Source organism: Leucoraja erinacea, unplaced genomic scaffold (assembly GCF_028641065.1).
Source record: "Leucoraja erinacea ecotype New England unplaced genomic scaffold, Leri_hhj_1 Leri_456S, whole genome shotgun sequence".
Lineage (NCBI taxonomy): Eukaryota > Metazoa > Chordata > Chondrichthyes > Rajiformes > Rajidae > Leucoraja > Leucoraja erinaceus.
In genome coordinates this window covers 39708-67347 of record NW_026576357.1, presented here as the reverse complement: position 1 = coordinate 67347, position 27640 = coordinate 39708, and the positions used below count along the sequence as shown (strand labels likewise).

The 27640-nt window shown below is 48.0% G+C and overlaps 1 protein-coding gene across 2 annotated transcripts in view; it reads left to right on the top strand.

Annotated features, from left to right (window-relative positions):
• LOC129693874 (UPF0687 protein C20orf27 homolog) overlaps positions 1-27640 on the top strand; it is a 100629-nt gene that overhangs the window by 35584 nt on the left and 37405 nt on the right. For both annotated transcript variants that reach the window (XM_055630618.1, XM_055630617.1), the window contains 2 exons: positions 10021-10160; positions 24357-24495. In XM_055630618.1, the coding sequence (XP_055486593.1) occupies positions 10021-10160; positions 24357-24495 (279 nt within the window). The remainder of the gene's footprint in view (positions 1-10020; positions 10161-24356; positions 24496-27640) is intronic.

Below are 27640 nucleotides of genomic sequence, written 5' to 3'. Positions count from 1 at the left end.
CCCGCTGCATCAAAAAATCCAAGAGTATCATAAAGGACATTTCCCACCCCGGACACTCCCTGTTTGAACTGTTGCCGTCAGGCAGACGGTACAGATCTACAAGGACAAGGACGAACAGACTAAAAAACAGTTTTTACCCCACTGCTATAAAAGCACTAAATGTAGCCGCCAAGGAACGCAGGGTCGATACAGACTAAGGGACTGTGGTACACTGTGAAATCGACAGAAGGATGGAGGGTTGGGTGTTTATGCATGCTATTTTTGTGATATTTATTTTAGTTGTTTATCTTTTAATATTTTATCTTGTATGTATCGTTAGCTTTTAGAAATGTTTGAATGCTGCACTGACTGGCTGACATTTTAAAATTTCGTTGTACATGGTTCATGTTACAATGACAATAAAGAAACTATTCTATTCTATTCTATCCTATATACATAGTCATAGAGTGATACAGTGTGGAAACAGGCTCTTCAGCCCAACTTGCCCACACCGGCCAACAATGTCCCAGCTACACTCATCCCACCTGCCTGCTCTTGATCCATATTCCTCCAAACTTGTCTTATCCATGTACCTATCTAATTGTTTCTTAAACATTGCGATAGTCCCAGCTTCAACTACCTCCTCCGGCAGCTCGTTCCATACACCCACCGCCCTCTCCCTACACCCAACACTCTCTGGGGCTTTACCGTTTACTGTACAAGTCCTGAACCCAGCCGAGGCTCCAGAAGGCGCTAGTCAGGCCGCATTTGGAATATTGTGAGCAATTCTGGGCCCTGTATCTGAGGAAGAGTGTGTTGGGTCTGGAGAGGGTCCAGAGGAGGTTTTCAAGAATGATCTCAGGAACATATGATGAGTGTTTGACGGCAATAGGCCTGAACTCGCTGGTGTTTAGAAGAATGAGGGGGACCTCATTGAAACACACAGAATAGTGAAAGGCTTGGATATAGTGGATGTGGAGAGGATGTCTCCACTAATAGACTTGGTTTATACTCTCTAGAATTTAGGAGATTGAGAGGGGATCTTATAGAAACTTACAAAATGCTTAAGGGATTGGACAGGCTAGATGCAGGAAGATTGTTCCCGATGTTAGGGAAGTCCAGGACAAGGGGTCACAGTTTAAGGATAAGGGGGAAATCCTTTAAAACCGAGATGAGAAGAACTTTTTTCACACAGAGAGTGGTGAATCTCTGGAACTCTCTGCCACAGAGGGTAGTCGAGGCCAGTTCATTGGCTATATTTAAGAGGGATTTAGATGTGGCCCTTGTGGCCAAGGGGATCAGAGGGTATGGAGAGAAGGGATACTGAGTTGGATGATCAGCCATGATCATATTGAATGGCGGTGCAGGCTCGAAGGGCCGAATGGCCTACTCCTGCACCTAATTTCTATGTTTCTAATGGGAGAGTCTCGGACTAGCGGTCACAGTCTCAGAATTAAAGGACGTTCTTTTAGGAAGGGGATGAGGAGAAATTTATTTAGTCAGGAGATTCAGATTCAGATTCAGATTCAATCTTTATTGTCATTGTGCAGTGTACAGTACAGAGACAACGAAATGCAGTTAGCATCTCACCCAGAAGAGCAAACATAGAATAATGGAACAGTCAAATATATATATATATGTTCATACACTAGCAGTAGTGCAATTTTTCTGGGGGATGGAGTGTCCCAGGGGGGGGGTGATGACTGGCAATCACCAAGGTGCAGAGTTAAGTTGTGTAACAGCCGCAGGGAAGAAGCTGTTCCTGGACCTGCTGGTCCGGCAACGGGGAGACCTGTAGCGTCTCCCGGATGGGAGGAGGGTAAACAGTCCATGGTTGGGGTGAGAGCAGTCCTTGGCGATGCTGAGCGCCCTCCGCCGACATCGCTTGCTTTGGACAGACTCAATGGAGGGGGGTGGGGAACCAGTGATGCGTTGGGGAGTTCTCACCGCCCTCTGCAGTGCCTTCCGGTCGGAGACAGAGCAGTTGCCATACCATACTGTGATACAGTTGGTAAGGATGCTCTCGATGGTGCAGCAGTAGAAGTTCACCAGGATCTGAGGAGACAGATGGACCTTCTTCAGTCTCCTCAGGAAGAAGAGACGCTGGTGAGACTTCTTGACCAGAGTTGAGGTATTGTGGGTCCAAGAGAGGTCATCAGAGATGTTGACCCCCAGAAACCTGAAGCTGGAAACACGTTCCACCTCCGTCCTGTTAATATGGATGGGGGTGTGCGCGCCACCCCTAGACCTTCTGTAGTGAATCTGTGGAATTCTTTGCCACAGAAGGTTGGGGAGGCCAAGCCAGTGGATATATTTAAGGCACTTAGATAGATACTTGATTAGTACAGGTGTCAGGGATTATGGGGAGAAAGCAGGAGAATGGGGTTAGGAGGGAGAGATAGATCAGCCATGATTGAATGGCGGAGTAGGCGATGGGCCGAATGGCCTAATTCTGCTCCTGTCACTAATGATCTTTTGATCTAATCTGGTTTAACATACCATAGTGCAATAGCTCATACTTGTCCGAGTTAAATTCCATTTGCCATTCCCTGGCGCATTTCCCAACTGATCCAGATCCTGTTGTAAACTTAAATATCCTTCCTCACTCTCCACTCTATCACCAAATTTGGTGTCATTTGCAAATGTATTAACAATGTTAACCACATTGTCACAGTGGCGCAGCAGTAGAGTTGCTGCCTTACAGCGCCAGGGACCCGGGTTTGATCCTGACTATGGGCGCTGTCTGTACGGAGTTTGTACGTTTTTGTGGGTTTTCTCCGGGTGCTCCGGTTTCCTCCCACATCTCAAAGACTTGCAGGTTTGTAGGTTCATTGGCCTCTGTAAATGAGCACCTGGTGTGTAGGATAGAACAAGTGTTGGGGTGATTGTTGGACAGCGTGGACTCAGTTGGATGAAGTGCCTGTTTCTACAATGTATCTTGAAACTAAACTAAGTGGGTGTGCAGGGGGAGGCAGAAAATAGGAGGGTGTTAATTAAAATCAGAGAATTCAATGTTCATACCATTAGATTGTAATAATGGGTTGAGTTGCAAGGCCAGTTTTGTTTAATTTAGAGATACAGAGCTGAAACAGGCCCTTCGGCCCACCGAGTCCACACCGACCAATGGTCCCCGCATATTAACACTACCCTACACACACGAGGGACAATTTTTACAGTTACACCAAGCCATTTAATCTACAAACCTGTACGTCTTTGGAGTGTGGGAGGAAACCGAAGATCACGGAGAAAACCCACGCAGGCCACGGGGAGAACTTACAAACTACGTACAGACAAGCACCCGTAGTCGGGATCGAACCCGGGTCTCAGGCGCTGAAAGGCAGCAACTATACCGCTGCGCCACCGTGACCGCCAGTTGATGGTTTGTTTTCAGCAGAGTTGAGCTCAAGTCCCATTGTCCCACAGGCCAGTAATTGGGACATTTAACCAATTACTGAGCTGTAATTGAATAGAGGAGCCAGCATGAGAAATGTTAACCAGCAGTTTCTCATTAAACAAGCACATAGCTTTAGGGGAGCATTAGCGTAATGGTTAAGTTGTTTGGATGGAAGCCAGTGTTTGGAGCTGTTGATGCAGAGACTTGAGTTCAGATCCCTCCACGGGATATGAAGCACTTGGATTCAAATGAGGAAAAAAATCTGGAATTTTTCGTGGGAGAGTTGCTCTCAATTATTGTGACCATGAAATCACTGGATTGTCATCGAAAACCTAGCTGGTTCCCTGACGTTCCTTGTGTGAGCAGCGGTAGAGTTGCTGCCTTACAGCGCCAGAGACCCATGTTCGATCCTGGCCACAGGTGCTGTCTGTACAGATTTTGTACGTTCTCCCCATGACCTGCCTGGGTTTTCTCCGGGCGCTCCGGTTTCCTGCCACATTCCAAGGACTCCAGGTTTGTAGGCTAATTGGCATCGGTAAAAATTGTAAATTGTCCCTAGTGCGTGTGAGATAGTGTTAGTGTGCGGGGATCGCTGGCCGGCACGGACCCAAGTGCCTGCCTCCGCGCTGTATCTACAAACTAAACCAGAACGAGCAGAGAGATTGTCTTGGATGACAATAGATCCTCCTCTGGGAAGAGTTGGCAAGGATTCCTGGGATCATTCTCGTAAACCTTCTCAGGACCCTAGCGTGTTGTGGGAGAGAGCTAGGGTACGTGATGATCACTGGTCGGCGTGGACTCAGTGGGCTGAAGGGGCCTGTTTCCACACTGCGTCTAGTGAGAACCGCATTGGATTCATTCACTCTGGGAATCTTGCTCGGATTTCTGCACATCTCACTGCAATCAGCCTTCTCGTCTCTGCCTTGTTCTACCCATTGAAGCCAATCAGCTCTGCACAGCAAGTTGTCTGACATCTGTTTCATACTTGTCATCTAATTTAACACTCAGTTAATTTTTGCTCCTAATTCTAAACGCGCTCCGCGTAGAACTGATCCCCCGTTGCCTCGGGAGAAGATGATGAGCTTTCAGTTGAATTATTATGGAGATAGCAGTAAGTTCCAATTAGCTGGAAGCAAATTGCTTGCGGAGTTTAATTTAGTTTAGGGATACAGCGCGGAAACCGGCCCCTCTGCTCACCGAGACCATGCCGACCAGCGATCCCCACACATTAACATTATTCTACACACACTAGGGACAATATTTTACATAGGAAATAGGCGCAGGAGTAGGCCATTTGCCCCTTCGAGCCAGCACCGCCATTCAATATAATCATGGCTGATCATCCTAAATCAGTACCCCGTTCCTGCTTTCTCCCCATATCCCTTTGATTCCGTTAGCCCTAAGAGCTATATCTGACTAAATTACATTTATACATTGATCCCGCCAATTTACCTACAGTGCCATCATAATGTTTGGGACAAAGACACGTCATTTATTTATTTGCCTCTGTACTCCACAATTTGAGATTTGTAATTTAAAAAAAAATCATATGGTTAAAGTGCACCTTGTCAGATTTTAATAAAGGCCAATGTTTATACATTTTGGTTTCACCATGTAGAAATTACAGCAGTGTCTGTACATAGTCCCCCCCCCCCCCTTTTTTTTTTCAGGGCACCGTAATGTTTGGGACACCGCAAATGTCACGTAAATGAAAGTAGTCATGTTTAGTATTTTATTGTATATCCTTTACATGCAATGACTGCTTGAAGTCTGTAATTCATGGACATCACCAGTTGCTGGGTGTCTTCTCTGGTGATGCTCTGCCAGGCCTGTATTGCAGCCATCTTTAGCTCACTCCAATCTCTCACCACATGAACGTTCTGCCATCGACTCACTCCGCAACAACCCAGATTTGGTTATCAAACCCGCTGACAAGGGAGGTGCCGTGGTAGTCTGGCGCGCCGATCTCTACAAAGCTGAGGCCACGCGCCAACTATCGGACACCTCCTCCTACTTACCCCTGGACCATGACCCCACTGACGAGCACCAGGCCACCATCTCCAGCACCATCACCAACTTCATCCACTCCAATGCCCTACCCGACCGAGCCTCCAACCTCATCGTTCCCCAGCCCCGCACAGCCCGATTTTACCTTCTCCCTAAAATCCACAAACCTGACTGTCCCGGAAGACCTATTGTCTCCGCCTGTTTGTGCCCCACTGAACTCATTTCCAAATACCTTGACTCCATCCTATCACCCTTGGTTAAATCCCTCCCTACCTATGTTCAAGACACCTCAGACACTCTCCGTCGTCTCCGCGCATTCAATTCTCTAGGCCCTCACCCCCTCATCTTCACCATGGACGTCCAATCACTCTACACCTCCATCCCCCACCACGATGGTCTCATAGCCCTCCGGTTCTTCCTCGACCAGAGAAGCAACCTATACCCAGCCACTGACACTCTCCTCCGCCTAGCGGTGCTGGTCCTTACCCTCAATAACTTCACGTTCGACTCCTCCCATTTCCTCCAAATACAAGGCGTAGCTATGGGCACACGCATGGGCCCCAGCTATGCCTGCCTATTTGTAGGTTACGTCGAGCAATCCTTGTTCAATACATACCAGGGCCCCATCCCCGACCTCTACCTCCGCTACATCGACGACTGCTTTGGTGCCACCTCCTGCACCCGCACACAACTGACTGACTTCATCCACTTCACCACTAACTTCCATCCGGCACTCAAATACACCTGGACCATTTCCGACACTTCCCTACCATTCCTTGACCTCACTATCTCCATTGCAGGTGATAGACTTCTGACTGACATACACTATAAACCCACTGACTCCCATGGCTATCTGGACTACACTTCTTCCCACCCTGCTTCCTGTAAGGACTCCATCCCCTACTCCCAATTCCTCCGTCTACGCCGCATCTGCTCCACGGATGAGGCGTTCCACACCAGGACATCTGAAATGTCCTCACTATTCAGGGAACGGGGTTTCCCCTCCTCCACCATAAATGAGGCTCGCACCAGGGTCTCTTCCATACCCCGCAACACTGCTCTCTCTCCCCATCCCCGCACTCGCAACAAGGGCCGAGTCCCCCTAGTCCTCACCTTTCACCCCACCAGCCGTCACATACAAAAAGTAATCCTCCGTCAGTTTCGCCACCTCCAACGTGACCCCACCACTCGCCACATCTGCCCATCTCCCCCCATATCTGCCTTCCGCAAAGACCGCTCCCTCCATAACTCCCTTGTCAATTCTTCCCTTCCCTCTCGGTCCACCCCCTCCCCGGGCACTTTCCCTTGCAACCGCAAGAGATGCAACACTTGTCCCTTTACCTCCCCCCTCGACTCCGTTCAAGAACCCAAGCAATCGTTCCAGGTGCGACAGAGGTTTACCTGCATCTCTACCAACCTCATCTATTGCGTCCGCTGCTCTAGATATCAGCAGATCTATATCGGTGAGACCAAGCGGAGGTTGGGCGATCGTTTTGCCGAACACCTCCGCTCGGACCGCAATAACCAAGCTGACCTCCCAATGGCTCAGCACTTCAACTCCCCCTCCCACTCCGTCTCCGACCTCTCTGTCCTGGGTCTCCTCTATGGCCACAGCGAGCAACACCGGAAATTGGAGGAACAGCACCTCATATTCCGTTCGGGGAGTCTGCATCCCGGGGGAATGAACATCGAATTCTCCCAATTTTGTTAGTCCTTGCTGTCTCCTCCCCTTCCTCAGCCCCCCTGCTGTCTCCTCCCATCCCCCAGCCTTCGGGCTCCTCCTGCTTTTCCCTTTCTTGTGTACACCCACCCCCGCCCCCGATCAGTCTGAAGAAGGGTTTTGGCCCGAAACGTTGCCTATTTCCTTCGCTCCATAGATGCTGCTGCACCCGCTGAGTTTCTCCAGCTTTTTTGTGTAACCTTTAGCTTATGCTTGTTTTGGGGACTCTTCAGATAATCTCTTATTATCTTCAGATAATAAAAGGCTTGCTTAATTGGGTTCAGATCGGGTGATTGACTTGGCCACTCAAGAATTTACAATTTTTTAGCTTTGAAAAACTCTTGTTGTTTTAGCAGTATGTTTGGGATCATTGTCTTGCTGTAGAATGAACCACCGGCCAATGAGTTTTGAGGCAATTAGTTGAACTTGAGCAGATAGGATGTGCCTATACACTTCAGAATTAATTATGCTACTACCATCAGCAGTTGTATCATTAATGAAGATAAGTGAGCCAGTACCTTCAGCAGCAATACATGCCCAGGCCATAACACCCCCACCATCGTGTTTCACAGATGAGGTAGTATGCTTCGGATCTTGGGCAGTTCCTTCTCTCCTTTACTCTTGCCATTACTCTGATATGTCAATCTTTGTCTCATCTGTCCACAAGACCTTTTTTCCAGAACTGTGGTCCTCATGTTGATAAAGTTTCCAAAGGTGATGGAAAGACTGGAGGAAAGACTAAATGCTGAGAGCTCTCTTATACCTGCATTAAGGAGGCAATTAAACACACCTGAGCAATTACAAACACATGTGAAGCCGTGGCCCAAACATTATGGTGCCCTGAAATGTGGGGACCATGGTTAAACACAGCTGTAATTCTACCTGGTGAAACCAAAATGGATTAAAAATATCTTTTAATAAAATCTGACTGTACACTTTAACCACATGTGATATTTTCTATTACAAATCTCAAATTGTGGAGCACAGAGGCAAATAAATAAATGATGGGCCTTTGTCCCAAACATTATGGAGGCCACTGTACAAACCTGTACGTTTTTGGTGTGTGGGAGAAAAGCGAAGCTCGGTTAAAGCCCACGCAGGTGACGGGGAGAACGTACAAACTCTGTACAGACAGCACCCCAAGTCAGGATCAAACCGGGGTCTCTGGCGCGGTGAGGCAGCAACTCTACCGCTGAGTTGCCGTGCCATCCGTTGCTTTCCCTGTCACAGTAAAACCAAGATCAGTGGTGTCGTTTATACAGGAAGGAGGTTGAGGAAAGTTTGCCCGTAGCTTCGGGCATTGAGAGTTCTCAGATCAGTGCTGAGGTGATTTATGGTCCATTTCTACTCTTGTTTGTTTCTGGCATTTGTTAATTCGGTTAACAGCATCGGTTTCCTCCCGCACTCTAAAAACGTACAGGTCTGTCAGTTAATTGGCTTGGTATAAATGTATAAATGTAAAAAATTGTCCCTTGTGTCCCTATCTTTGATCAGATTTTACTGACGTTATCTTGCCTTAAACCTTATACACATTATTGCCATATTCTGCATCTGTACGCTGTGAATGGCTCGATTATAGTCATGTATTGTCTTTCCGCTGACTGGTTAGCACACAACCAAAGCTTTTCACTGTATCTCGGTACATGTGACAATAAACTAAACTTCAACTAATCCTCAAAGATAAACTGGTTTTCGAGAGAGAGTTAGATATAGCTATTTGGGCTAACGGAATCAAGGCATGGGGGAGAAAGCAGGCACGGAGTACTGATTGTGGATGATCAGCCATGATCACATTGAATGGCGGTGCTGGCTCAAAGGGCCGAATGGCCTAAACCAACACCTGTTTTCTATATTTCTAACCTAACTTAAACTGGTTGATGAGACCACACTCTGAGTACAGTGTGTCATAATGGTCACCCAGCTATAGAAACATTGAAACATAGAAATTAGGTGCAGGAGTAGGCTATTCGGCCCTTCGAGCCTGCACCGCCATTCAATATGATCATGGCTGATCATCCAACTCAGTATCCCGTACCTGCCTTCTCTCCATACCCCCTGATCCCCTTAGCCACAAGGGCCACATCTAACTCCCTCTTAAATATAGCCAATGAACTGGCCTCAACTACCCTCTGCGGCAGAGAGTTCCAGAGACTCACCACTTTCTGTGTGAAAAAAGTTCTTCTCATCTCGGTTTTAAAGGATTTCCCCCTTATCCTTAAGCTGTGACTCCTTGTCCTGGACTTACCCAACATCGGGAGCAATCTTCCTGCATCTAGCCTGTTCAACCCCTTAAGAAGTTTCTATAAGATCCCCTCTCAATGTCCTAAATTCTAGAGAGTATAAACCAAGTCTATCCAGTCTTTCTACATAAGACAGTCCTGACATCCCAGGAATCAGTCTGGTGAACCTTCTCTGCACTCCCTCTATGGCAATAATGTCCTTCCTCAGATTTGGAGACCAAAACTGTACGCAATACTCCAGGTGTGGTCTCACCAAGACCCTGTACAACTGCAGTAGAGCCTCCCTGCTCCTATACTCAAATCCTTTTGCTATGAACTATGAATGCTATAGAAGGAATAGCTCCTGTCTTTTGGCGACACTGGGCCTGTACTCGTGGAATATTGTGAGCAGTTTTGGGCCCCGTATCTGAGGAAGGATGTGCTGGCTCTCCAGGGGAGGTTTACAAAAATGATTCCAGGAATGAATAGGTTAACTTGTGATGAGCGTTTGACAGCACTGGGCCTGCACTCGCTGGAGTTTAGAAGGATGAGGGGACACCTCATGGATACTTACCGAATAGTGAAAGGCCTGGATATAGTTGATGTGGAGAGGATGTTTCCACAAGTGGGAGAGTCTAGGACTGGTGGCTAAACTCAAAACTAAACTCAAAATGAAAATCTGCTTCTTCGTATATCTCCAGGCACGAAGCCCAAAGTCGGGGGCGTTCACTTCAGGCCCGAGAGTCACGAGGGGCCAGCCAACCATGTTCACTTTGAAGAGAAGCTGCACGACTCCGTTGTCATGGTGACCCAAGAGGAAGACGGGAGTTTTTTAGTGAAGGTGAGGTAACAAAATGCTTGACTGGTTGAGATTTTAAAAAAAGTTTCAGCCAGAGGGTGGTGAATCTGTGGAATTCTTTGCCACAGAGGGCTGTGGAGGCCAAGTCGGCGGATAATTTTAAGGCGGTGACTGACAGATTCTTGATTAGTATGAGTGTCAGAGGTTGTGGGAAGAAGGCAGGAGAATGGGATTAATAGATAGATCAGCCATGATTGAATAGCAGAGTAGACATGATGGGCCGAATGACCTAATTCTGCTATTATGACAAATTTATAAAAAGTTATTGATCGAGAACTATTAAATGGGCCTACCTTAGGTGGGCCATCTTAGCTGGCTTGGTCGGCTTGGGCTTAGTGGCCTGTTTCTGTGTTGTTTGACTTTCTGATGATGATGATACTATATTGTCACTTGTACCTAGCTAGGTGCAGTGAATATTTTTGTTTCTGCATGCAAAGTTTACAAAAGAGTCGCCATAATGACACTGACAAAGTTACAAAAAGTACTCGTCTCTTCTTTGTCCCCCCCCCACACCGGGTCCCTCTTAGTTTCTAGTTTTAGCACCAAGTCCACACCGACCAGCAATCCCCGCACACTAACACTACCCTGCACACACACTAGGGACAATTTAGATATGTACCAAGCCAATTAACCTGCAACCCTGTACGTCTTTGGAGTGTGGGAGGAAACTGAAGATCTCGGAGAAAACCCATGCAGGTCAAGGGGAGAAGGTACAAACTTCGTACAGACAGCGACCATAGCCGGGATTGAACCACGGTCTCTGTTGTTGTGAGGCAGCAACTCTACCGCTGCGCCATTGTTCTCAGCGGTGCAGCCCGTCGATCTCGGCCCGAGTGCATTGGAGATTGATTGAAACTAATACAGCATGCAACCAGGCCCTTCGGCCCACCTAGCCCATGCCGACCATCGATCACCCACCCACGCTGGCTCAGCATTATGCCCGTTTTCCCATCCGCTCCCTACGCATTTGGGCCAATTTAAGCTACAGCGGGACAATTAACTTGCAAACCCGCACGTCTTTCGGATGTGGGAAGAAACCGGAGCACCCCAGGTGGAGACCCTCCTGGTCACGGGGAGAATGTGCAAACTCCTCACAGACAGCACCCGAGGTCAGGATCGGACCCGGGTCTCTGACGCTACGAGGGAGACGCTGCGCCAATGCACTACTGCGCTGTTCCGTTCTCTGCTGATAAAGACTTCCCTCAGCAGCTTGTGGGACAATGTTGGACGGGCGAGGAGAGGGACGTGGGTTCGCTGGTCGATCCACACGATCGAGGGAAGGCGACGGCTGGAGGCCACGCAGCAGCCTGGGGCTCGCCTAGATCAGGTGCCGCTCAGAAGACCCACAGCGCGGACTGGATTTTGAAAATGGCGCCAAATCCTGGCACCTCTTGCATGAACTATTTGTGTACACTTTGCTAATCGGGGACTGGGCTTAGTTATGACAATACTGTACTGGACAGTAGGTAAGTAAATAATTTCACTGCATTTACACGTGACAATAAAGAACCTTTGAACCAGTCTGCAGATTGGTTCCGATCTGAAACGTCACCTATCCATGTTCTCCAGAGATGTTGCCTGACACTTTGTGTCTTTCTTCAGTAGTAACCAGCATCTGCAGTCCCTTCCTGCACATTTTGTCTTCATCATCGTTGAAAACATTAGCGAGGCAGTGGTGCTGGTTTCCTACAGGAATGGTGACGGAAGCACCACACATCTCTGTCCTCCAGTTCCTGCGGACTTCCGCGCTGGAAGTATAGGATTTTGGTGTGTGTGCTTTATCGTCGTTCTTTACAATGCCATGTACGACAGTGATCGCAACTTCTACTGAAGTGTGGATGGCCGTTGGCTCGCTAGGAGCTCATCCGCCCTTTGACGGGTCTTGTTTTTGGTCCTGCTGGGGGTCCACAGCCCCCTCCTCACCTGGCAAACCAGGTGTGGGTGACGGTTTAGTCGCCGACTATCCGACCATGGAGCAGGCAGCACGGGATTACATGGTACCTGTGGGGGAGGGGCAACTCCCCCCAACTTGACCTGAAACATTTTGTCTGCTCCACTGTAAAATCGCAGTAAGAAGAACGGTTCTGATCCGAAATGTCACCTATTCCTTTCTCCAGAGATGCTGCCTGACCCACTGAGTTACTCCAACACTTTGTATCTACCATTGAAACATATGCCCTTGGCCAGCATAGTTTAGTGTAGTTTAGAGATACAGCGCGGAAACAGGCCCTTGAGCCCACCGTGTCTGCGCCGACCAGCGATTCCCCCGCACAATTACACTAGGGACAGTTTACAATTACACCAAGACGATGAACCTACAACCTGTACGTCTTTGGAGTGTGGGAGGAAACCGGATCACCCAGAAAAACCCACGCAGGTCACTGGGAGAACGTGCAAACTCCGTACAGACAGCACCCGAGGTTGTGATCGCACCCTGGTCTCTGGCGCTGTGAGGCAGCAACTCTACCGCCGCGCCACCCAGGGGCATAACTGGACCCCGTTCACATTGAGAGAAAAGCCATTATATCTAACACATGACTCAAGTGGATTATTTTTTTAATGTGGTGTATGAATGGGAGCATTGTTGGCAGGGTTGGTGTTTATGCTCATTGCTTAACACCCCAGAGGAGGCCTTCGCCTTGGGAAGAAAGAGGTTTCAGTCCATGTTTAACCCTTTCCAATTACTCCTAATGGGGTCAACGAGCACTGATAACCTTTAGGCACAAGGAACTGCAGATGCTGGTCTACACAAAAAGACACAATGTGCTGGAGTAACTCTGAATATCCATAAATTCATGTCCATAAGTCATAGGAGCAGAATTAGGCTGTTCTGTCACTCAAGTCTGCTCCACCATTCAATCATGGCTGATCTATCTTTCCCACTCAACCCCATTCTCCTGCCTTAACCCCATAACTCTTGACAACCGTATTCATCAAGAATCTCTCAATCTTTGCATTAAAAATACCCAAGGATGTAGCCTCTACCTTCATCTGTGGCAATGAATTCCACAGATTCACCACCCTGTGCCGAAAATAATTCCTCCTCATCTCTGTTCTAAAGCTATGTCCTTTTATTCTGAGGCTGTGCCCTCTAGTCCTAGTCTCTCCCATTAGTGGAAACATCCTCCCCACATCCACTCTTTCCAGGCCTTTCATTAACCAGTGTGCTCAGGAGAGGAAGTTGGGTAGATTAAATAAAAGAAGGGCCTGTATCTGAAATTGGTGAATTTAATGTTCGATCTACGCGGCTGTTGACTAGACAAGTGCGATTCTAGCTGGAGCACAGGCACAGCGGTAGAGTTGCTGCCTTTCCGACCCATAGTCCCCGGTTCGATCCTCAACTCGGGTGCTGTCTGCTTTACATTCTCTCTGTGACCCGGTGGGCTTTCTCTGGGTGCTCCGGTTTCCAATCACACTCCAAAGACGTACAGATTTGTAGGTCGGGGTCCAGAGGAGCAACCTATACCCAGCCACTGACACTCTCCTCCGCCTAGCGGAGTTGGTCCTCACCCTCAACAACTTTACGTTTGACTCCTCCCATTTCCTCCAAACACAAGGCGTAGCTATGGGCACACGCATGGGCCCCAGCTACGCCTGCCTCTTTGTCGGGTACGTTGAACAATCCTTGTTCAATACGTACCAGGGCCCCATCCCCGACCTCTACCTCCGTTACATTGACGACTGCTTTGGGGCCACCTCCTGCACCCACACACAACTGACTGACTTCATCCACTTCACCAGCAACTTCCATCCGGCACTCCAATACACCTGGACCATTTCCGACACTTCCCTACCATTCCTTGACCTCACCATCTCCATCGCAGGGGACAGACTTCTGACCGACATACACTACAAACCTACTGACTCCCATGGCTATCTGGACTACACGTCTTCCCACCCTGCCCCCTGTAAAGACTCCCTCCCCTACTCCCAATTCCTCCGCCTACGCCGCATCTGCTCCCAGGATGAGAGGTTCCACACCAGGGCATCGGAAATGTCCTTGTTCTTCAGGGAACGGGGAGTCCCCTCCGCCACCGTAGATGAGGCTCGCACCAGAGTCTCATCCATACCCCGCAACACTGCTCTCTCTCCCCATCCCCGCACTCGCATCAAGGGCAGAGTCCCCCTAGTCCTCACCTTTCACCCCACCAGCCGTCACATACAAAAAGTAATCCTCCGTCAGTTTCGCCACCTCCAACGTGACCCCACCACTCGCCACATCTTCCCATCTCCCCCTCTCCCCCTATGTCTGCCTTCCGCAAAGACCGCTCCCTCTGCAACTCCCTTGTCAATTCTTCCCTTCCCTCCCGCACCACCCCCTCCCCGGGCACTTTCCGTTGCAACCGCAAGAAATGCAACACCTGTCCCTTCACCTCCCCCCTCGACTCCATTCAAGGACCCAAGCAGTCATTCCAGGTGCGACAAAGGTTCACTTGTATCTCCTCCAACCTCATGTACTGCATCCACTGCTCTAGATGTCAGCTGATTTACATCGGGGAGACTAAGCGGAGGTTGGGCGATTGTTTCGCCGAACACCTCCGTTCAGTCCGCAATAACCTACCGGAACTCCCGGTGGCTCAGCACTTCAACTCCCCCTCCCATTCCCAATCCGACCTCTCTGTCCTGGGTCTCCTCCATTGCCAGAGTGAGCAACACCGGAAATTGGAGGAACAGTACCTCATATTCCGCCTGGGTTGCTTGCGTCCGGATGGCATGAATTCTCCCAGTTTTGCTAGCCCTTGCTGTCTCCTCCCCTTCCTTAACCCTCGAGCTGTCTCCTCCCATCCCCCCGCCCTCGGGCTCCTCCTCCTCCTCCCTTTTTCCTTCCTTCTACCTCCCACCCCCCCATCAGTCTGAAAAAGGGTTTCGGCCCGAAACGTCGCCTATTTCCTTCGCTCCATAGATGCTGCTGCACCCGCTGATTTTCTCCAGCATTTTTGTGTATCTTCGATCTTCCAGCATCTGCAGTTCCTTCTTGAACAGATTTGTAGGTTAATTGGCTTAGGTAAAGTTGTAAATTGTTCCTAGTGTGTGTAGGACAGTACTAGAGTGCTGGGTGATCGGTGTTTGGCGTAGACTCAGTGGGCACAAGGGCCTCTGTGCTGTATCTTTAAAGTCTTGCAATTTGCATGTAGAAACATAGAAAATCAGGTGCAGGAGTGGGCCATTCAGCCCTTCGAGCCAGTACTGCCATTCAATATGATCATGGCTGATCATCTAAAATCGGTACCCTGTTTCTGCTTTCTCCCCATATCCCTTGATTCCGTTAGTCCTAAGAGCTAAATCTATCTCTCTTGAATACATCAAGTGAATTGGCCTCCACCGCCTTCTGTGGCAGAGAATTCCACAGATTCACAACTCTCTGGGTGAAAATGTTTTCCCCCCCAATATATATAGTGTTGCATTTCACTCCTCCTTTCTCCTTATCTTACGCCTTTTTGTCTCCTTTTAACCTCATGTATGTAAGTGTGTCCACACGCACGCACACACATACATGTATACATGTTTGTGTGTGTGTATGTATATATATATATACACACACACACACACACACACACACACACACACCGTCTTGTATGGTATGGCTGCCCAGCCTGCAGCTGTCCATTTCTTTCACCTTTTTTTAATTTTTAGTAAGTTTTAGTGTTTTGTTTTTTGGAGTTCTAGTCTTTTTTTATGTGGGGGGGAGGGAGGGGAAAACTACTTTTCAGGGTCCCTACCTGGTCGGAGAGGTGGCTTTTCTCCAGGCTGCACCTTCGACCCGTCCTCGCGGCCTACCAGCGGGCTTGGAGCGGCGTTTCCTGAGGGGATCACCCAGAACCTCGGCTTCGGCAGCGCCATCGCAGAGTGGAGCGGGCGATGCATTGCCCGGGTCGTCGCTCTGGAACTCCGGTGAGCTGAAGACCGCCGATAAAAACATCGCGGAGCTGCGGGTCCGTGGAGCGGCCAGCTGCGTGCAGCGGCGCTGAACTTTACATCGAGAGCCTGGGATCTCTCGCCAGTGGTGGAGTTCCATCCGGCGCGGCCTTGTCGGCTTCGGAAGCCACAGTCTCGAGTAAGGAGGCGGCCGTTCCAGGTGTCTCATGCCGCTGAGAGGATTCTCCCGACGCCGGAGTACAATCATCCGGCGAGAACGGCCTGGAACATCGGGCCTCCGTAAAGGCAACTGCGGAGGCCATAATTGGCCTGACTATGGGTGGACATGGGATGGGACTGGACTTTGTGCCTTCCCCCACAGTGGGAACCATTGTGGGGGGATGTTTTTTATGTTTACATCTCTATTATTGTCATGTTTGTATTTTTTAATTTTTTTTTTCATGTGCTGCATTGGCAATAAGCATTTCACCACACCTATGGTGTATGTGACCAATAAATAACCTTTGAACCTTTGAACACACACAAATATAGGATGTGTAGGAAGGAACTGGTGAGACCAAATCTGGAGTATGGTGTACAATTTTGGTCGCCCAATTATAGGAAGGATGTCAACAAAATAGAGAGAGTACAGAGGAGATTTACTAGAATGTTGCCTGGGTTTCAACAACTAAGTTACAGAGATAGGTTGAATAAGTTAGGTCTTTATTCTCTGGAGCGCAGAAGGTTAAGGGGGGGACTTGATAGAGGTCTTTAAAATGATGAGAGGGATAGACAGAGTTGATGTGGACAAGCTTTTCCCTTTGAGAATAGGGAAGATTCAAACAAGAGGACATGACTTCAGAATTAAGGGACAGAAGTTTAGGGGTAATATGAGGGGGAACTTCTTTACTCAGAGAGTGGTAGCGGTGTGGAATGAGCTTCCAGTGGAAGTGGTGGAGGCAGGTTCATTGGTATCATTTAAAAATAAATTGGATAGGCATATGGATGAGAAGGGAATGGAGGGTTATGGTATGAGTGCAGGCAGGTGGGACTAAGGGGGAAAAAAAGTTGTTCGGCACGGACTTGTAGGGCCGAGATGGCCTGTTTACGTGCTGTAATTGTTATATGGTTATATGGAACTGCAGATGCTGGTTCAAATCAAAGGTATACACAAAATGCTGGAGTAACTCAGCGGGACAAGCAGCATCTCTGGATAGAAGGAATGGGTGACGTTTAGGGTCGAGACCCTTCTTCAGTCTGATGACAGGGGAGTGGGTGGAACAGAGATTTAATGTAGTCAGAGAGTAAGACGTGGGAGATGGGGAGGGAATGGAAAGAGAGAGAAAGCAAGGGATATTTGAAGTTAGAGCAGTCAATGTTCATACCGCTGGGGTGCAAGCTACCCACACATATATATATGTCTTGCATTTCACCTCTTTTCTCCTTATCTGACACCCTTTTGTCACCTTTCTTGTGTTTATATATATATATATGTATATCATATTAATATGTCTATATATGCCTATGACTATACATAAGACGCTAGAATACACTTGGCATTTTGGCTGGCACCCCTGCTTCCCTGTACAACTCTACAAGGTATAATTTATGGATCTGTGAGGTGTTGTGGATCTGAGTGATGTTTGTGATGCTGCAAAGGGCAATAAACTCAACGTGAATGATTCTCAATGGAAGAGCTGTGATCTGGTAAGATCTGATCCACACTTGTCAGAGAATAAAGAGTCATAAATTCAAGGGTAAAATGCTGTGGGGACTTGATGAGTCAGTTATGCCGTGCCCTGAATTTATGATCACAGCAGTGAACAGTGAATTCAAGCATGGTTATTTTAGACTTTACAGAAAAGGCGCGGAAACAGGCCCTTCGGCCCACTGAGTCTGCGCAGACCATCGATCGACCCATGCACTATCCTACACACACTAGGAACAATTTACAACTTTATCAAAGCCAATTAACCTACAAACCTGCACGTCTTTGGGATGTGGGAGGAAACCGGAGCACCCGGAGAAAACCAACAAAAGTCACATGGAGAACATTCAAACTCCATACAGACAAGCGCCCGTAATCGGGATTGAACCCGGGTCTCTGGCGCTGTAAGGCAGCAACTCTACCGCTAGGCCACATCGCAGGATTTTACGTTACAGCAAATCTGAATCGAGTTGGTGGTGGCAGCAACGCTGGTTATAGATTTTCAATCGAGTTTGAAGAGAGCAAAGCTCAAAGTTTAGTTTAGCTTAGAGAAACAGCACGGAAACAAGCCCTTCTGCCCACCGAGTCAATAGACAATAGGTGCAGGAGTAGAGGCCATTCGGCCCTTCGAGCCAGCACCACCATTCAATGTGATCATGGCTGGTCATCCCCGATCAGTACCCCATTCTTGCCTTCTCCCCATATCCCCTGACTCCGCTATCTTTCAGAGCCCTATCTAGCTCTCTCTTGAACATATCCAGAGAACCGGCCTCCACCGCCCTCTGAGGCAGAGAATTCCACAGACTCTCTGTGTGAAACAGTGTTTCCTCATCTCCGTTCTAAATGGCTTACCCCTTATACTTAAGTTCTAATTGACTTATCCCTTATTCTTAAATCCATGACGATCGCCCACACACTAATGCTATCCTACACACACTAGGGAACATTTACATTTTTACCAAGCCAATTAACCTACAAACCTGTACGTCTTTGGAGTGTGGGAGGAAACGGGTGCTTCCCAGAGAAAACCCACGCAGGTCATATAAACTCGGTACAGACAGCACCCGTAGTCGGGGTCGAACCTGGGGTCTCTGGCACTGCAAGGCAGCAGCTCTACCCGCTGCGCCCCCGTACTGCCCTGGGCTGGAGGAGATGGAAGGAACTGCAGATGCTGGAATCTTGAACAAAACGCTGGAAGAACTCAGCAGGTCAGGCAGCATCTGTGGAGGGAATGGATAGGCATTGTTTTATGTCGGGACCCTTCCTCAGACTGATAATAACTAGGTGATGGTTGGAAACCAGAGTAAAGGCCTGGCAAGGGATAGGTGGACACAGAATGTTGGAGTAACTCAAGGGGTCAGGCAGCATCTCTAGAGAGAAGGAAAGGCTGATGTTTCGGGTAAAGACCCTTCTTCAGACTGCTTCTGAGTTACTCCAGCATTCTGTGTCTTTCTTTGGTGTAAACCAGCATCTGCAGTTCCTACACAAGTGATAGGTGGATTCTGGCGAGAGGTAGCTTTCGATCAGCAGATGGCTAAAGATCACAAGTAATAGGAGCAGAACCATTCAATCATGGCTGATCTCTCTCTCTCCCTCCCAACCCCATTCTCCTGCCTTCTCCCCATAACCTCTGACACCCGCACTAATCAAGAATCTATCTATCTCTGCCTTAAAAATATCCATGGACTTGGCCTCCCCAGCCTTCTATGACAAAGAATTCCACAGATTCACCACCCGCTGACTCAGGAAATGTCTCCTCATCTCCTGCCTAAAAGAACGTCCTTTAATTCTAAGGCTAAGACCTATAGTCCTAGATTCTCCCATTAGTGGAAACATCCTCCCCACATCCAGGCCTAGTGTTTGGGGATCACTGGTTGGCATGGACTCGGTGGGCAGCAGGGCCTGTTTCTGTGCTGTATCTCTAAACTAAACTAAACTAATGCCGCACAACGTGGACCAGTGCCCGTGTGTGCAGCCTGGTATAGCACTCATCAATCTTCAGTCCTCCTCTCCAGAGATTCCTTCTCTCCAGAGATGCTGCCTGTCCCGCTGAGTTACTCCAGCATTTTGTGTCTATCTTTGGTTTAAACCAGCATCTGCAGTTCCTTCCTACACATCAAGCCTCAGTCCTGTTGTTCGAGAGATTGGGATATGGGGAAAACGGGTGGAGGGAGTGATGGGATTTTGGTGGGTGGGGGAGACTGAGGGGAGGAGTGGAAGGAAGTTTTGGAGAGAGAGTGTCTTCAAGGTGTGATTAACAGCGCTTTGAATCAATTAGCTCCATGTTATGCGAGGGTGTGGAGTCTAACGACCGGATGTGTCATCAATAATGGACGGTGTAACTCCCGATGTGTAGGAACAAACGGCAGATGTGGGTTGACACCGCTCAGTCCGCCTCAGCCTATGTGATCTCCCAGTCGCTCAACACTTTAACTCCCCCTCCCATTCCCACACTGACCTTTCTGTCCTGTGCCTCCTCTACTGTCAGAGTGAGGCCCAGTGCCAATTGGAGGAACAGCACCTCATATTTCCCTTGGGCAGCTTACACCCCAGCGGTATGAACATTGACTTCTCTAACTTCAAGTAACCCTTGCTTTCCTTCTCTCTCCATCCCTCCCCCATCCTACTTCTCCAACTAGTTCAAAGGTCTGATGATAGATCGGTGCTGGGCCCATTACTCTTTGTCATCTACATCAATGATTCAGATGAGAAAAAGTTTAGCAAGCTTGCTGATGATACAAAAGTGAGTGGTTTTTAAGGTAGTGAAGATAGTTGTGAACGATTGTAGCAAGATGTGGATCGATTGGCAGGTGCGCTGAGGAATTGTTGATGGAATTTAATACAGAGAAGTGTAAGGTTTTGGGACGTCAAACAAGGGCAGGGCCTACACAGTGAATGGTAGGCCCCTGGGTAGTGTTGTAGAGCAGAGGGATCTAGGAGTACAGGTGCATGGTTCCTTGAAGGTCAAGTCGCAGGTAGATAAGGTGGTCAAAAAGGCTTTTGGCACTTTGGCCTTCATCAGTCAGAGTATTGAGTATAGAAGTTGGGAGGTCATGTTGCAGTTGTATAAGACATTGGTGAGGCTGCATTTAGAGTATTGTGTTCAGTTCCGGGCACCATGTCACACAAAAGATATTGTCAAGCTTGAAAAGAGAAGATTTGCGAGGATGTTGCCAGGACTAGAGGGTGTGAGCTATAGGGAGAGGTTGAGCAGGCTGGGTCTCTATTCCTTGGAGCTCAGGAGCATGAGGGGCGATCTTATAAAGGTGTATAAAATCATGAGAAGAATAGTCGGGTAGATGCACGGAGTCTCTTGCCCAGAGGACGGGAATCGAGGAAGAGAGAACATAGGTTTAAGGTGAAGGGGAAAAGATTTAATAGGAATCTGAGGGGTAACTATTTCAACCAGAGGGTGGTGGATGTATGGAACAAGCTGCCAGATGAGGTAGTTAGTTGAGGTTGGGACTATCGCAACGTTTAAGAAACAGTTAGATAGGTACATGGATAGGACAGGTTTGGGGGGATATGGCCCAAGCGCAGGCAAGTGGAACTAGTGTAGCTGGGACATGTTGGCCGGTTTGGGCAAGTTGGGCCGAAGGGCCTGTTTCCACGCTGTATCACTCTATGATTCTATAGACACAAAAAGCTGGAGTTACTCAGCAGGACAGGCAACATCTCTGGAGAGAAGGGATGGGAGATGTTTTGGGTTAAGACCATTCCGAGACCCTTCCTCAGTTCTACTGTCCTCCTGGTTAAATTTTCTGGTCACCATTCCCTCAGCTAACAATAAACCATTCTACATTTCCTTATCACCATCTGCTTTGATCTGACGTTTTCACACCTTGCCCTCCCATATCCCTGGACTCCCTCTCCACTGACTTTCAGTCTGAAGAAGTGTCTCGATCCGAAGTGTTTGGTGGAACTCCTGAGAGGGACAGAAAATGCTGGAGTAACTCAGCGGGCCAGGCAGCATCTCTGGAGAGAAGGAAAGGGTGACCCTTCTTCGGAGTGATAGTCAGGGGAGAGGGAGCCAGACAGATATGAAAGCGTAAGGTGTGAAAACGAGAGATCAACGGGAACGAAGTTTCAAGGAAAATGTAGAATAGATCATTGTTAGCTAGAGGAAGGTGACAACGAGGGAAATAAAGATAATATTTAATGAGGAGGGCAGTCAGACTGGTCGGAGAACTAGGATGGGGGAGGGATGGAGAGAGATGGAAAGCATGGGATACGTGAGGTTAGAGAAGTCAATATTCATACCGCTGCCCAAGTGAAGTATGAGAAAGGCAAAGACAATGGTTAAATTCTGCTGCAACCTGACAACGTACGTTCATGAACAACAGCAGGGCAGGCTGGAGCTCAATGAAAATGTAGGCTGGAATTTCCTGGTTATTACTGCTTCACGCTGCCTCGGCAAGGCCAGCAGCAAAATCAAGGACCAGCCTCACCCAGCTCACTCCCTCTTCTCCCCTCTCCCATCAGGCACGAGGTACAACAGCAGCCGGAAGAGGTAGTTGAGGCTGAGACTATCGCAACGTTTAAGAAACAGTTAGACTCGTACATGGATATGTCAGGATTTGAGGGATATGGACCAAATGCAGACAATGGGACAAGTGTCGAAGGGTCTTGCTGGCCAATGTGGGAAAGTTGGGCCGAAGGGCCTGTTTCCATTCTCTATGACTCTCTATGGTTCTAAAATGCAACTTGTTTGGAAGCCATTTTGTGACCTTATCTTGCGACCTTTGCCAGGGTGATGTTGTTTTATGGGCTGCATGTGTGTGGAATAACCATCATCTGTTCTCTTCAGACATTCTTGGTTCAGAGTTCTGGAGTACTCACAGTTTGTCTTTGATTGATGCTGATTGGTTGATGCAGCCAAGGGCTAGAGTGTTACACAGTAAACATTGAACAATGGGATGTGTTGCCACGTTTCACCCAGTGTGAATACAGGTTGATAGACACTAAATGCTGCAGTAACTCAGCGGGACAGGTAGCAACTCTGCAGAGAAGGAATGGGTGATCTTTCGGGTCGAGACCCTTCTTAACCCTCAAAACGTCACGCATTTCTCCTCTCCAGAGATGCTGCCTGTCCCTCTGCGTCACTCCAGCATTTTAGTCAGAGTGATGGAAACAGTGTGGAAACAGCCCCTTCAGCCCATCTTGCCCACACTGGCCAACATGTCACAGCAACACTAGTCCCTCCTGCCTGCATTTGGTCCATATCCTTCCAAATCTGTCCTATCCATGTACCTGTCTAACTGTTTTTGTAAATGTTGGGATAATCCCTGCCTCTACTACCTCCTCTGGCAGCTTGTTCCATACACCCACCACCCTTTGTGTGAAACAGTCACCCCTCAGATTCCTATTAAATCTGTATTAAATCCCATCACCCATTCCTCAGCCCACCTGGCCAACCGATCAAGATCCTGCTGCAATGTTTCATAACCATCTTCAATATCTGTGTGTCTATTTTCATTGTAAACCAACATCTGCAGTTCCTTCCTGCACATTATACAGCTTGTTCAACCTTGCTCTGCCATTCAGATTCATACAAAATAACCATTGGGGGGGATGGGGTGCGGTGCGGCACAGTGGCACAGCTGGTATAGCTGCTGCCTCACCATGCCAGAGACCCGGGTTCGATCCTGATCTCGGCTGATGTCTGTGTGGAGTGCGTGCTTTCTCCCTGCGACTGCGTGGGTTTCCTCCGGGTGCTCCGGCTTCCTCCCACACCCTAAAGACATCTGGATTTGTAAGTCAATTGGCCTCTGTAACATTGCCCCCTATTTTGTAGGGAGTGGATGAGAAAGTAGGATAACATAGAACTATTGCGAATGGGTGTAGACACAATGTGCTGGAGAAACTCAGTGGGTCAGGTTGCATCTCTGGAGAAAATGACTGGGTGACGTTTCTGATTGGGCTTCCTCCAGACCCCTCTTAGGAAGGCTTCAATAAAGATTGTAAACTGTCCTTATTGTGTGTAGGATAGTGCTAGTGTAACAGGGATTGCTGGTCGGCCGTTGGGCCTGTTCCTGCCGAAGGTAGACACAAAAAGCTGGAGTAACTCTGTGTGTTAGGCAGCTTCTCTGGATAAAAGGAATGGGTGATGTTTCGGGTCGAGACCCTTCTTCAGACTGAGATTGATGGTTTACATGTTGTATAATAAGGTCATAAGGAATAGAAGTAGAATTAGGCCATTCAGCCCATCAAGTCTACTCCGTCATTCATTCGTGGCTGTTCTATCTCTCCCTCCTAACCCCATTCTGCTTTCTCCCCATAACCCCGAACACCCGTACTAATCCAGAATCTATCAATCTCTGCCTTCAAAATAACACTGACTTGGCCTCTACAGCCTCTGTGGCTGAATTCCCTGAATTCCACAGATTCACCACCCTCTGACTAAAGACATTTCTCCTCATCTCCTTCCTAAAAGAACCTCCTTTAATTCTGAGGCTATGACTTCTCGTCCTAGACTCTCCCACTAGTGGAAACATCCTCTCCACATCCACTCTATCCAAGCCTTTCACTATTCTGTGTTTCAATGAGGTCCCCGCCTCATGCTTCTAAACTCTGAGCTAAGAACCAAACTAAATCTCTTGCCTTATTTGTTCCAGGTGGGGTTCTTGAAGATTAGCCACAAATATGAGATAACGTTCCTGCTGCCGACGTCACAGAACTTGGGTCAGGGCTCCTGCTGCACCCCACTGCCCAGCCACTACTTGAAGGTGGTCGAGATCACCCCAGTGCCAGAAGGTAAGGGTCGTCTCCAAGTTAGGGCGCAGCGGTAGAGTTGCTGCCTTGCAGCGCCAGAGACCCGGGTTCGATCCTGACTACGGGGGCTGGTACGTTCCCCCCCGTCACCCGCATGGGTTTTCTCCCAGATCTTTGGTTTCCTCCCACACTCCAAAGACATCCAGGTCTGTAGGTAAATTGCCTTGGTATAGATGTAAAAATTGTCCTCAGTGTGTGTAGGGCAGTGTTAATATGAGGAGATCGCCACTGGTCGGGGCAGACCCAGTGGGCCGAAGGGCCTGTTTCTGCAACACATATCTAAAGATAACAAAATCCTTTATGAGGATGTTGCCATGACTAGAGGGTCAGAGCTATAGGGAGAGGTTGAGTAGGCTGGGTTGAGGGGTGGTCTTATAGAGGTGTATAAAATCATGAGAGGAATAGATCGGGTAGACACACAGAGTCTCTTACCCAGAGTAGGGGAATCGAAGACCAGAGGACATAGGTTTAAGGTGAAGAGGAAAAGATTTAATAGGAATCTGAGGGGTAACTTTTTCACACAAAGGGTGGTGGGTGTACGTAACATGCTGACAGATAAAGTAATTGTGGCAGGGACTATCCCAACGTTTAAGAAACAGTTAAACAGGTCTTCTTATCGAGTCAACACACACAAGATTAGAAATTGTTCAGCCAGAGCTGAACACACCTCTCGGTATCTGCATACAATGGTGTCTGTCTTGCCACTTTTTGTACGTGGTGGTGGAAAGATTGGTGAAAACAGGGCTGCGACGTGAACGCTCTTTCCTTGACTCCAGTTAGACAGGTACATGGATAGGACAGGTTTGGAGGGATACGGACCAAACGCAGACAGGTGGGACTAGTGTAGCTGGGACATGTTGGCCGGTGTGGGCAAGTTGTTTCCACAGTGCATCACTCTATGACTGTGAAAAAGGGACAAAATGGTGTCAGATAAAGAGAGAAGTGGAGTGAAGTGTTAGAGGGAGGTATATACTGTTGGTGGGTGGGGGTGGGAAAGAGGGATAGCATAGTGGGTGAAATGGGTGCACACAGGAGTGGGGTTAAGTGCAGGAAAAGGGATATGGGGAGGGAATGGTGTGATTTAAAATTGGAGAATTCAGTGTTCATACGGTCGTGATATAAACTACCCAAGTGGGATATCAGAATCAGAATCACACTTTATTCGCCAAGTATTAGCAATGTTACAAAATTTTGAGATTTTAAAAATCAAGTCTGCAATAAGAAGTTTAATTTGACACCTAATTCACTTTCATATCTTCAGTATTAAAAAGGTTTTGGCCATTTTCATACTGAAATTAGCATCTTGTTCCCTGTTGCTTTTCCATTGACTTAACTCAAAAGCTGTGATCAAGGACAGTCAAAAGCTCATAACTTTCTTAAAAATTAACAGAACTGAAAGACATTTTCAGCTATTATAGATGGAAGCATTCTGAAACAAATATGAAACAACCTTACTTGGATGACATGGAATTAAAGCATATAATTAGTCAGTTACCTAATTGTAGCTAATTACAAAATTCAATTACTAGATCTAAACATCTATCCATTAATGTTTAATTCCCGTAAATTAATGGCCATTTTAATCATCTTGCGAGTGGGATTTTGTGGAACGCGATCGATTTTTAACGTTGCGGTTGTGGTGAATTTAAACCCCATATCGGCAGGAAAAATACTGCCGGTTCGTATGGGTCCTAAGTCACCTTTTCGCAACGTGAAATTTTGATTAAAGGCATCCTAAGAAGCAAGTTTATATGAAAAAATAAACGGCGTACCTTGCCTTGTCCCGTGCGTGAGATCCGTCCCATTGTCGGCGTCGACGGCTTTAGAAGATGATTTTAATTTTACTCCAGCAATTAAATTATCCAGCGCTCATTTTAATAAACTTGATAAAACGGCAGATGAAGTGATTTTTCGTCAGCAACTAAACAGCCTGGAAAAAATCGATTTCAACAGGCTGGAAAAAAACGCATTTTAAACCCGCCCCCCTCTCAAAGGCGCCAAGAAACGAAACAACTCCCAATTGAGTCTTTCTGTTGGTAGAAATAAGCGTTTCATGTTTTCAATGAGGTAGAAGGTAGTTCAGGGCCGATCTCTAGTTGTGGTAGGATGGTTCAGTTGCCTAATAACAGCTGGGAAGAAACTGTCCCAGAATCTGGTGGAGTGTGTTTTCACAATTCTGTACCTTTTGCCCAATAGGAGAGGGGAGAAGGGGGAGTGACTGGGGTGAGACTGGCCCTTGGTTATACTACTGGCCTTGCCGAGGCAGCGCGAGGTGTAGATGGAGTTGATGGAAGGGAGGTTGGTTTGTGTGATGGTCTGGGCTCGTCCACAACTCCCTGCAATTTCCTGTGGGTCTTGGATGGAGTTGTTCCCAAACCGTGCGGCGATGCATCCTGATAAAAATGCTTTGTACGGAGCATCTGTGGAAGTTGGTGAGAGTTGTAGGGGACATGCCGAACTTCCTAAGCCTTCTAAGGAAGTAGAGACGTTGGTGTGTTTTCCTGGTCGCTGCTTCAATATGGGTGGTCCAGGAGCAGTTGTTGGTGACATTGACTCCAAGGAACTTGAAGTTTTGAACCATCTCTAATTTGGCGAAGACAAGGCAAACTGAAGTATGTGTATGGCTTCGCTTCCTGAAACTGGTCAGAGTTGTTTGGGCTTCTGAGGCTGGACAGGAGGATTAGACTAGCCAGCACGGGCAGGATGGTATGAATGGCCTCTTCCTTGCTTTGAGATTGGCTGTTTAGTTTAGTTTAGAGATACAGCAAGGAAACAGGCCCTTCGGCCCACCAGGTCCATGCCGACCAGCGATCCCCGCAGATTAGCACAAGCCTACACACACTAGGGACAATTGATACTTATGCCAAGTATTTCAAACAGAGAATTGTGAGTCTGTGGACTTCTCTGCCTCGGAGGCTGGTTCTCTGGATACTTTCAAGAGAGAGCTAGATAGGGCTCTTAAAGATAGCGGAGTCAGGGGATATGGGGAGAAGGCAAGAATGTGGTACTGATTGGGGATGATCAGCCATGATCACATTGAATGGCGGTGCTGGCTCGAAGGGCCGAATGGCCTACTCCTGAACCTTTTGTCTATACACAATCCCGAGCCAATTAATCTATAAACCTG